Source organism: Python bivittatus, unplaced genomic scaffold (assembly GCF_059951505.1).
Source record: "Python bivittatus isolate LINGU-HERP-01145 unplaced genomic scaffold, Pbiv_v1 ctg000850_np1212, whole genome shotgun sequence".
Lineage (NCBI taxonomy): Eukaryota > Metazoa > Chordata > Lepidosauria > Squamata > Pythonidae > Python > Python bivittatus.
In genome coordinates, this window is record NW_028277112.1 from 27,983,819 (window position 1) to 27,996,908 (window position 13,090).

At 34.7% G+C, this 13,090-nt stretch overlaps 1 protein-coding gene across 1 annotated transcript in view; it reads left to right on the forward strand.

The window, feature by feature from the left end:
• The window catches only part of MEGF10 (multiple EGF like domains 10), a 113,066-nt gene that overhangs the window by 78,891 nt on the left and 21,085 nt on the right, over positions 1 to 13,090 (forward strand). The window contains exons 14-16 of the mRNA XM_088130035.1: positions 6,875 to 7,021; positions 9,633 to 9,767; positions 10,600 to 10,728. Coding sequence (XP_087986161.1) covers positions 6,875 to 7,021; positions 9,633 to 9,767; positions 10,600 to 10,728 — 411 coding nt within the window. The remainder of the gene's footprint in view (positions 1 to 6,874; positions 7,022 to 9,632; positions 9,768 to 10,599; positions 10,729 to 13,090) is intronic.

The following is a 13,090-nucleotide window of genomic DNA, read 5'->3' on the forward strand; positions in this document are numbered from 1 at the left end:
TAAAACCAGCCGTACTCGATTAAAGATAGCAGAGCATAAAAAAATGTATAGAGATTTCTTAGTAGGATTTTTGCATTTGTCACAATACAATCTGATGATCCAGTGATAGGCCAAAAAAGTAAGAACTGGAGGCCTTTTTAATACTTGAGATCCATGACAGGTATAGTTCAGATTTTGTTCAGTCTCTATCACCAAGCAAACTGACCTGATTCAGTTTTCTCAGGATAATGAGTACAGGTAGTCCTTGGCTTACAACCATTCATTTAGCAACTGTTCAAAGTTACAGTGGCACTGAAAAAAGTGACTTATGACCAATCCTCGCACTTACAACTGTCACAACATCCCCACGGTCACATGGTCAAAATTCAGGCACTTGGCAACCGCATGTATTTACGATGGTCACATGATTGCCATTTGCGACCTTCCCAGCTGGCTTTTGAGAAGCAAATTCAATTCAATTAACAACATGGCAAAAAAGGTCGTAAAATCAGGTGCAGTCACAAGATGCCTTGCTTAATGACCACACCGCTTACTGATAAATTTTCTGGTCCCTATTGTGATCGTAAGTAAATTGGAATACAGTTATCCTTTGGATTTCAAACTTCTTTAAATTTGGAATGTACTTCTCAGATTAAAAAAAAGTATCAAGAGGCATTTAAAACGCATAAACATATCAGGTTTTGCTTATTGCCAATTCTTATTCCTTTTTGGTCACAAGTATTTAAACCAATTTATGAGACATATTAAATTAACGGATTTAAAATTAATTCCTCAGTAATTTTTTTTCATTCATTCTTGCTACCTTTACCTTGTTATAACGGAACAATGAATGGACAATTACAATTGTCAGGCACAGATGAAGTCTTCATTAATATGTTAAGTTGCAAAATTAGATCTATAGTATTAATTAGAACTATAGTATAGTTTTAACATTTCTTCACTTATACCTTCTACAAACTTATTGTTCAACCTAGTCACAGCACTGATGACTTTTTTTTCATCCATTTTTTTCCTTGGACACTAACATTTATAGTGTTTCTTTCAATTCTGTTATTCAAGACATTATTACCATTCCCATGCAAATCTCTGAAATAGTCCTTCCTAGCCTTTCATGTCTTCAGTTTCATCCCAACCAATTTCATTGCTTTTATTTTTAATTCTATTCACTCTGCTTAAGGGTCTTTGTTTAGCCCTCTCCATCCATTTCCAGAACAAGTTTTTATTTAAATCAAAACCATTCTGCATTTTCTTTGTCTCTTTTAATCTTAACTGTTCCTTGATCACATTAATTGCACTCTTTGCAAATATCTTTTTCTCTGTATACACATTTTACAACATCTTTTCACTTAAATCTAATTCCATCAATTATTCTCTTATATGTATTGTTGCTCATTCACAGCCCTTTTCACTTAATCATTCCACCAAGCAATGTTTTTCATACTTCTCATTACTGTAACTTCACCCACTTTGGTGGTACTCTATAATGTAACTCTCTTCCACATCAGAGCAGCTTCCACACCTTCTTTCTATATGCTCATTTTCTATTAATACTGTTGGAAAATTACTCTACTGTATTTTCTAGTACTTTTTCATACAGGAGAGTCTAATTCTCCTTTCTTTTATGTCTTTCCTTTTGTTTCATGTTCATTTGTTTCCAAAGTTCCTCTCTTGACACTACCAAAATATGGTCTGTTCCATATTCAGACACTTGTCACATGTCTTTCAGTAATTCTCAGCTTTTCATCAAAAACAAGCAAACGTGCTTTTAGATTTACATTCATTTCTGTCATATATAAGTATAAACCATGTAAATGAAACAAACGGACATTTTTCTAAGCAGACACTCACCAAACAGCATTCCCATTTATTCTTGGGTCGTCACAAGGCCCTATCGCTTTTTCTGCTCACTCTCTTCTTGTTCTCATCCATCCATTCCTGTCACCTGGCAGCATAATTTTCCCAAAGTAGCATTCATTCAGAACGTTACATAATTTTTCCCCAGACTCATCCCTGGTACTTCCATTGTCACCATTCAGTGGAGCACAACATGCAATTATAATGAGCTATGGATTCTTACTTTCATATGCATCCTAAACAACACTAAAGAACACAATTTCATATTTTCTGTTATTTACTATTCATTCCCTTCATTCATGATGTAACCTACACCTTGACTTCTCTGCGTGTATTCCTCAATTCCACTACACAGCATCAGCTCACAATATCCTTTGTCTTTCTCTTACTTTCACAGACACACAACATAGCTATTTTTATTTCATTTCATTAATGAATTCATGCTCTTTACTATTTATTCCTCTTACATTCCAAGGCATAATCTTCCATATACTATGATCATCATAATAAGGGCCCATAGATATTGACCTCTGTCACCAGTCATGGCTTTGTTCAGTTAAGATATTTACATAATCCTTTTAGTGGTATAGCTAAAGTGATGGCTAGGTTTCCAGCCTTAGTAATACCCATGCGACATGCAGAATTCTCTGCTAAGAGTAAGGACATACTAATTAATTTTGGTTAGTATGCCAAAAGTACAGCAAATCCAACTATACTCAAAGCATTTCATACTATTCAGTGCAAGCTAGTTTCTCTAATCTAGAACTGCCTTTCAAGCCAACAAACTGTTGCTCACATCCACAGACTTGCAGTGTACCAACCTACACTCAAGATACATGTTAAATATTTAGTTAGTTAGTTAGTTAGTTAGTTAGTTAGTTAGTTCTATGCATCATACCTCTCTCTTTCTCACTGGTGAAATAGCTGAGAGATACTGACTGTCCCAAAGTGATCCAGTAAGCTCCCATGGCTGAGTGTGGTCCAGCACCATGTCTCTCCTAACCTTGTACACCACCCAACTATTGGACTGTAGTGTTAGGATAAAAATGCATTTAATAATGTGCATTTAGATTAATGATACATTTACAGCTTCGAGCTGTAAGAAAAAAAAGTAAAGGATATTTCCATATTAATTTTCATGCTCTTTTTCTTAATCTATAGATTAAGGCCACTCTGTTTATGAATAGTCATATGTAAAATTGACATGTACATCTTTGGCAATTGATAACTTCATTTTGTAATTTGAATAGCACAGTTAAATAGGACAGATAGAACTCTCACCTCTTCAGTGTAATAGCCCTAGTCTGTCTTTTTGTCTTTGCTGAGATCAACAATCCTGGGTAGGGATGAGTTAATCCATCAAACTCAATATGGTTCAGGTTTTCATTTTTCTAATCTTAAAACTTCTACTCCCTTTCCACATAGCAATTATTTTCACCATTTGTATTCAGAAAAACAGATATTTGTCCATATTATTTTAATGTAGATTCTGCCTTGCAGACCTGGGAAAGAATGTGTTTGGTTCAAGGACCTGCAGACAGGTGCCACATTTGCAGTCCTGCACACTGCAGAGCATATTTTTGCCTTTGAATCCAAAGTATTGCACAACCCCAGTATTTACTGCTTGTGAAGAGGGCCTTCCTTTGACTTGTTTGTACCTTTGAAACATGAGTAATTATATAAAATATCAGTTAATATGCACTCCAGCAGCTGTCAGCATGGATTATTTACTAGATCCCAACAACAGAGATGTTTTCCCCATGTCAACGTTACCACAGTGTTTCATAGTAGTATCCCTGTTTAAATACCAAAAGTGTTTTTATATAGACTACATAACTTTATAGTAGAATAAATAATATCACCCAAGTAATCATTCCCTTCATTCACACCATTATATGTGCTGCAGGAATGCTAATTTAGAAGTGAAGCTCTTGGCATAGTTCTCCGAGTTTGAGGATTTCTTCAGAGCTGCTTAGCTGAAGTTTATCATGACCATTTTGCTATTGCCTAGCAACTTGTAAAGGCCATAAAAGAGTTCTTTGTCCATTCTCCTGGCAAAACATTTCCTGACTGATCTGTTCATCAGGAATGAAATTAATGGACTTATTTGCTAATAATTCTTTTGTTTCATAAAATGCATTTTAAATATTCAAAGTTTACACATAAAAAGCATTATTTGTAAGATTTTAATGTAAAAGCCTTCTGTGCAAAGTACTCATGCAGTACAGTCAGCTGTGGGCTGAAATATCTACACATTAAAGCAGCACTGTTTGCTGACATGTGTTCTTCAGAACATGAACGTATGCAAATATGTTCCTGTTCCTAATTCTTTCAGCAATGTTTAGTTAAATAGATCTGTTAATAAAGACATATGTAAGAAAACAAATTCATCAGGGCAATAATTGCTCTGCATGTGTACAAAAATAATACAATTTCATTACTGGTCAGATATGTTGCCATATTATACTAAGTACAGTTTAGCATGTAACACTGCAGTGAGTTTCCCCTCTACTTTCAAGCTACAAGGAAGATGAGGGAAGTTTTTGCATCCATTTATGCAGCCTTCTGTAACTACTTCTTAAGTAGTTTTTATTTAAAAGAAATCAAATTAAAAGCAAGCTGATTTGTTTTTAACAAATCATAGCTAATACTAACCACAGTTAAGTTTTAGGCATAATAAAAATAGAATTAGAGGTTTTCAGTCTCCTCCTTACTGTTGTGCCACAGGAGAAAAGAACACACACAAATTTAAGACTTTAGTAGATAGATAATCCTCATTTTGCTAAACTGTAATTTAGGATTGTCTACAAATATAGCCATAATGCTATTTCAGTTTAATTTCTCTATGCCCGTACATTATTAAATTTCATTAAGATATAAGTATGTATAATCATGAACTAATATGCATCTAAAATCTATTAAAATATATGTACTGGAAATACCTCTTCACTTTTCAAAACAATAAATTTGCTTTTGATTTATTGAATTTAATTAACATAAATAATATATTTATAATGTATTAATATTATAATATTATATTATTATATTAATTAATAAATTAACTTAATTTATTAACAGAACAGTCCTACATATCTACTGAAAAATAAATTCTGTTCAGTTTAATGGTGGTTTATTTCCGGAGATGGGAAATAATAGCACGGCTTATATTTGATGAAAACAGTAAAAAGGAAAAAAAACCCAATCTCTTAAATAAACCTTGTTTTGTCCTTGTTTGGCCCCAAAAGAAGCAACAATATTACTGGGAAATCTCTTAAAACGTTTATTTCAAATCTGTGTACATTAATTTCTATATGTAAGCTTAAAATTTATAAAATGTAGCAGCACAGTCACATTTTTAAGGTGTGGTGTTTGCACAGCTTTCAGGGGATCTAATGACACTCAGTGTAGATTCACCAAGGAGTTTAATTCAGATGCAAATTTAGGTGGCTCAGTTAAAATTCCAGTTAAAAATGACTGTTCTAAGCTTTTGAGAAATAAGTTACTTTGTGACTTGATTCAGAAAACAGCTATGCAGACAACAATCAGCTTGTGAGATGTTGATGGTGTAACTTCTTTTGTGTCTTGATGGTCAGTTCAAATTCCATTCAAATTTTCATTCAGCCAGGAAAAGTAGCCCCTTTATAGTTGTTCAGTATCCTGTGTAAAATTAGTTTCTGAGTTCTTGTCAAATTTCAGTGTGATGCATTTTCCACTACAGTTAGTTCTGTAGTTATTTCTCTAGCAGATTTGATAAAAAGACCCGAAATGTAAAAGATTTAACCTACATTCCCCTTTATTCTAACCAAGAAAATATTCCAAACAAGATTCTTTTCCCAACCCCCATAGATTATTATATGGATAACTATAAGTAGGTTTTTCTTAGTTTTACTCTCTTTTATTAAAGTGAAAAGGAAATAGAATAGAAAAATACAAATATCTATATTAGTACCTTTCAAATACATATACAAATTAGTAAGATAACAAGATAATTTCAGACATAATATACAATATATAATTTTTAAAAAAGAGAAAAAGTTTAGTTTTACCAAATACATAAAATTATTTTTATTAACTGTAAAAGAAAGAGAGACTGTAGTTCCAATGACTTGTTTTGTGCAATCAAGTGAATTTGGCTTCCATTACTTTTATTTGGTTAGCGTTTTATTTGGTTAAAAATGTATATATTTTTAAATACTTAAATAATATTTAAAATTATTATTTAATCTTTGCCCTTCTAATAGATTAAACTCAGATATTTAAGCTATTCAAAAAAATGATTTAATCACAATATATTGCAATTACATAATGCTGCAAGGCAACATATTCATAAATTACAGATACAAGTAATTTCAATTGCCTGGGGAAATAAGTAGGTCTTGATCTGAAACCCAAAAGATTCCATCGTTGGCATCAGCTGAATAGTGTATCACTATCTAATGAGAGCTATTCCAGATCAGTCACCCAATCATTTTGGTTTCTTATTTCTTATAGCAATTCTCCCTTTTTTTCCCTAGTTTGAGTTCATTCTCTCCCTGCTTTAATAAGAGGCTTTGTTTCACAGTGTCCCAAAACTTACTTTGTGTGGCTTCAGATATAGTAAACAATCAGATATACATAGATAATCTCTACATCAGTGTCCCTTTTTGGTCAGATAGGCATAATTTTGATTTAACTTTTGTGTGTTTCTAAACAGATGACTGTCACTTTACTTTCAAAGAGTTCCTCTATATGCACAGCCCAGAAGTATTCTTCTTGAGCTACTTGGTACTTGGTACATGGTACTTGAGCTACCATGTTGCTTTACAATTTGCTGGCTTCCCATTTAAAAGAGAGAAAGAAATAGAAAGGGTATAGAGTCTAGCAGACATCACTTGATCTGTTAGTAGGTATATAGAAGCCTATAGAAGTCATGCTGAGACTCCAGGCTTACATTGTGCTTTATTCTCTATTTTATTCCTGGTAATTTTGTTGATCTTCTAGTATTGGGTTAATGATAATCGTACATATTAATTGTTTGCAGGTATGCATTGTGACAGTGTATGCGCTGAAGGGCATTGGGGTCCAAACTGTTCATTGTCCTGTTACTGTAAAAATGGAGCATCATGTTCTCCAGATGAAGGAATCTGTGAGTGTGCACCTGGCTACAGGGGTACTACTTGTCAACGAAGTGAGTTTCCTGTTCCTTGTTTAGTATGATTACAATACTAATATATAAGCAAACAACTTTATGTTAGGAAAAAAAAAATAATTCTTACAAAATGATATGTTGAGATAGTAATCTTACTACTTTTTCATTTGTAAAATTGCCATATATTGTGTGTATATAAAGGTACATATTGACCCCACCATCCAACATCAAAAAGAACTATAGTCATATATTTAAAAAATTATATACTTGGAGGAAGTACCATTAACTGCCTCTGTTAAATCGGACAAGAAAAATTAATCAGGATGGATCCAGTACCCACAGGAAAGCTAATGAAAATAAATACTCTGTTCTGTTTGGTAGCTCCATACTGGACATTTATGACAATTCTGAATTATTTTCTCCCTGGTAAATTCTTGTAGCTACTAGCATTGACACAGAGAGCTTCTAAACCACTTGGTCAATTCTAAACTACTTGGCCAATTCAAAGCATGGTTAAGGGTATGCTATCAGTAGAACTATTGTATACTACTTATATTTTAGTTGCAAGGCCAAGAAAACTTAATTTTTAAAAAAAATGATACTAGAGCAGAATCTACCTAGAAGAGGTAAATAGAAGAAAGTTCCTCTTTGCCCATTGATGGCCTACATTTATAATTAATTTGTTGACTTATTAAAAATCAACTGAAGCAGAAGGTTTAGAGACTATTATTTAAACATATTATAAAAAACTAAAGTAGAAAAAAAAAGTAATGATTATATACATAAGGAGAATCCCAATAATGAAAAAGGAGGAGGGTAATGATTAAGGAAGACCAGCTGAAACAAAACAATGGCAATAAATGACTTAATTATATGATATATGAGTCAAATCCTGTTTTAAAACCACACCTTTGGGGAATATTTCTTAGTCAATATTATATTGACTTAGATTTCCATTGTCTATTTCCCACTCTAATTAGTTACTAACTGTTCTTTGCTCTAATTCTCATGACTCTACCCGCTCTCCCTCCTAGCCTGATCACTTTTTTTTTTCCAATTGTACTCCCTTTACCCATAAAAGCTTTCTAAAAATCCTTACCAAAGAATAGACATTTTCTGTGATCCGTCATACCTTTAGATGAGTCTTTATTCTGAGAGGGAACTGACATCCTGGCTCTGAATGCTGGAAAAATATGACTTTATGATATTATCATTTTAATTCTTCTAAGCATTTCATGTTAGTTATTATAAATTGGAATCTGACTCATGACATGAGATTTATGTGGTAGTCCAGGATACATAAACTGGTGCATCTTAATTAACAATATGCTCATGCATCTTAATTAACAAAATAATCTGAGTGGTTGATGTTAAATCATCCCTTTATTCTATAGAATATATATTCTATCAAATTTACTCCCACATAAACTCCATTGAATTGAACTGAAGCTACACAGCAGCCACCCTTGATGGATAGTTTGCAAGACTAGCAACAATTGTTACCATCTCTAATGACTTTCAGAGTTAATCATTCAGTTAATGCAGAAGCATTGTAAATTAAATGATGTAATGGCATTATATCATAGAGATAGTCCAGGGACTCTCTCTGTTGTAAGACAGTGCATCTCAGTATATTCAGGACAATGTAGCATTTAAAACGATTGTTGCACTAATGATGTTTATACATCGACAGCTAACTTGGATGAAGAGAGGAGGAAGAAATTATGGATGTGCCAAACTTTTACTGAAAAACTGATGTTACTGGAATGCTTCCCCCCCCCCTTAGGGAACCTGTTTCAAATATGTCAGGCCAGTTGACTTCTAAGCAATTCTAAAAAATGTAAAAGCAAAATTTACCTTTGAAACTTAAGAACAGGCACTTAACTTGAAACATTGCTTAATATACTGATTGGTCATGAAAGGAATGGTAGAATATTAGATATAAAGAAATAAATTCTACCCAATGGCTTCTTTCTTCCTTAGTGATATATAAATCCAAATGGTGATATATCTCTGAAGAAAGGGTTGGTGTATTGGCATGAGAATGAATTGGATTTTTTTTTTCCTTTAAGTCATGAGCTGAATAAAAATAAGCAGCAGTGTGCAGCTCTCTGCACTTGTCCTTGTATTGAGAAAAATATTTAAGCTGCTCAGTTGCAGTGATTTCAGACTGGTCTAGTTAGAGAAAAAACAATATTACATTATTGACAACTATGACAAGAAAAAGTATAATTATGAGGATAATGATTTGTTATAAAGTGACTCCATAAGAAAAATAATAACAGAAATTTTAGGTAAACTTCACTGTGTATCTTACTGTCTTTAAATCTTAAGTAGTTATTATTTAGGAGGTAAAACTTTGGAAATTGAAAAAAAAAAAACCCTGGAAGAAGCAATAGTATATTGTTTTGATAATGTTGCCAAGAAAACAATACAGATGTATCCATAATGTCAGTGGGGGTTCAACTGGATCAGGAGACCAGCTTGATTTGAAGGAAACTTAATGGTTTTAACTGTATGAAACAAATAATCTGCATAAATGAGAACTTCTCAAGTATTTCCAAATCTCTCCAGATGAATCCAGATCACCTCTTGTAGATTTGATAAGTATGTGTGGAAGGTGAATATGATGGCATCTTTCTTCTTTCAGTTTGTTCTCCAGGATTTTATGGTCATCGCTGTAACCAGGCATGCCCCCAATGTGTTCACAGCAGTGGCCCATGCCATCATGTGACAGGACTATGTGATTGTTTACCTGGTTTTACTGGAGCTCTCTGTAATGAAGGTAGGAATGGTAAAATAATGCCACCAACTGTTCCCAGTTTTCTCCTTATAACACATTTGCTAGGCTTGTGCAAATCGTTGGATGAGCTGCTGTACTACGAGGAGGATAGCATCATCCAGTGAATGATATGTACAGGCCTATTATTTATGGTCAGAAAATTAAATTCAAATGGCGGCTCTGCATTTTCAAACATCTTTTTCCCTGCTATATATAAAATGTATTTAAATGCATATAGGTATTCTTTAAAAATCACTGTTCACCTTGTGGCAAAAAAAAAAGCAGGTGGAATCCGGTAGCACGTTTGCCAACTAATCATCTTCACTTCATTTGACAGAGTGAACTACAGCTCATGAAAGCTGATGCCTTTGTTAATCAGAAAAGGTGCTCCCAGACTACTCCTAATTTTTTTGTTACCCTGTGCTGACAATAAAATACGTCAGGGTAATAGTTTTCCATATATGATATTTTCACTTACTGAAATAATATTGAGTACTAAATAAGAACAAGGACTGAAGAGAAGGGGGAGGGTGGATGCACCATATAGAGGAAGCAGGGATAAAGAAATAAGGAATAAATAGAAGGCAGGCAGAAGTAGTGAGTCCTGGATAAAGGGAGGATGTGAGAAGTCTGCAGAGACAAAGAGAAGGAAACCAAAGAATGGGATGGGAGAAGCAAAAGTTATAGGAAAAAATGCTAACTCCTAATTAGCCATCCACTCAGCTACTGACATCTGACTATTAGTATAAAAATATCTAAAAAATAAAAAAATAAAAGTAAAGCACACAAGTATAAGAATGTAAGTATTCATGACCTCTGTAACTTCTTCCTATAGTTTGTCCCAGTGGCAGGTTTGGAAAGAACTGTGCAGGAGTTTGCACGTGCACTAACAATGGAACTTGTAATCCAATTGACAAATCCTGTCAATGTTATCCTGGCTGGATTGGTAGTGATTGTTCCCAGCGTAAGTACTAGCATTTCCTTCTTTGGGAAGTTTCTATTTGGGGTGCATTTCATTACAGTTTAGTTCTGTTTAATATTCCTCTAGTGATTAAGAACATATTTTTAACAGAAATAAAATGATTAGAGCAGCATGACTAATATATCTCAATATATTTGCATTTCTAATAGCGCATGAAATATATGCCATGTGGTTTTTCACTTTTGAAAAATTCAAGCTTTATAATATAGCCATTGATATAAATTCTATAAATAATTCAGCAGACTCTTAAGCATTTGCTGTACAAATAAATAAAAACCTTCCTATATGTTATCCATGGAAAGATATTCACATAAAAGAGGCTGGATAATATGGAGCCCTCCTTTATATGGATGTGAAGACAAGCACAGCTATAACACACTAAAATAGTGCAGATTTTCCCTGCATGCCTAGTGTTTTAGAGAGAAGTCAAACTTCTCAAAGATGCAAGTTCTTTCCTGTACAGGAGATTCACAACTTTCCTAGAAGAAATATGTAGCCTTGTATGTTCCCTGCCCACTTGTCAGCTGCAAACTGATAAATAGAACTCAGATACAAGCCAGGATGGCTGGAGGGCAAGGTAGTTGCCCATCAGAGGTTGAACAACCTCTGGCTGATGGTGCTGGAGTCTGGGCTGTAACAGAGAAGGAGCTGGCATATTTGAGCTTAGAGCATGTCAGTTCATCTAAAGAAACCATACAGTACAGCACTGCACAGTTAAAAGGAGAACTGAGTCAGCATAGGACCAGCAAAAAGAAACAGCAAAGAGCAAAGCTAGGGAGAAGCTGTCTACAGTCTGAGATAAAAGATGAAGCTTAGTTCCAAGTGACTCCCCCTCCAAGAGAAAAACAGCTACAATAAGAGCTAATAGGATAAGAAAATACTTTGTAGAGACTGAAAGTGAAAACAATTTGGAGAGAAGGGAAAACTGAGAAATATGTTGTTTCAGTAGGATTTACTCCCCAGTACACAATTGCCATCATATCATTGCAGATATTTTTGAGAACTAGAACCCCTTCATTAAAGAGATTTTGTTTTTTTCATCAGATACATTCTCAGTAGACATGCCTTTATCAGTGTTTGTCAGACATTTTGCTGGCCAAGGCATATTAATACCCCATTCCATGAAACAAACAAACAACAAACAAACGTGGAAATGGCTTTTACTTCACCTCTGGTGATGAAATGTGTTTCTGAGAGGAGTTGGCTGGCAAAATTAGTGGGCACAGAAGAGACTAGTATAGAAGGCATAGAATTAAGGGAAACAATACAGAGGTGGGGGAGAGCTACCATTGCCCTCCAATACCTGAAGCAGTATGTTTCACTCACAACAGGCTCGTTTAGTGACATAAACCCTTCTGTCCTCTACTAGGCAGAAATAATTGGAAGGCTTAGAAGAAATGTCCAGGAGTTACTACCCTGCTTTCAGTATGTGGTTCTCTCACTGGATAATTGTAGATTTGGCTCTTATTTCTTACATATGCATATGAAGTTGATAGAACTGGAGGACTTTTTGAGAAAGTTGGGGAATTTGGGAGGAAGTGTTTGCTTGCTGGGCCGCTGCTACTATTCAAGGACAGTACAGACTGAGGAAAGTGATCCAGGTAAGCAGCATCTTCCTGGCTGCCTTGCAGGAAGAAATGTCATGGTCATCATTACAGCAGAAGTGACCATAAGTGAGAGGGTAACAGCAGCTCATGTTCAAAGTGAGCAGAAGCACATACTGTACAACAAGATGAAAAGGAATGGAAGGTTGAACAGTGGTTGTGAAAAGGAAAGTAAGAATAATATAGCTGGATTGGAAAGACTGCTGGGGAGGTCAGTGTGCTGGAGAACAGAGAACTCAAAGTAACCAGCCTGGCTTCAGCAGCTCCTGAGAAGTCCTGATCATTTTTATCACAAAAATGATAAAACATAGTTGGTGATAGATTGCATTTGGACTGGACAGGAGAAACAAAGGAATGTATTTGAGTTTCTGATCCCTAGCTGAGAGCCAGGAGTGGTGAGGAAGGCTTCCTCTGAAGTAAGAGAATGGGAAGAAAGGATTCTTGCCCCTACTAATGTATGCCAAGAGGTAAATTGGCAGTAGGATGAAAAGTCAAGGAAAAGTCTGAAGGTTGGTCAGTTATGAAGATATGTGAATCTTGTAGTTTTGGTTGGTGGGTTGAATGATTCTATATTGTACATTCTGGAGGATGAGCAGAAGGTAATGGTTAGTAAAATTGAGTGGTTGTGTTGAGTGCTCTGGACCTATCTGCAAATGTGCTTTGCATATGGTGGTCTGTGCTAATGGAATGGATGGGTGGAAGGGGCTAAATGGGATGGTGGAGGAACTGGGGCTTAGATT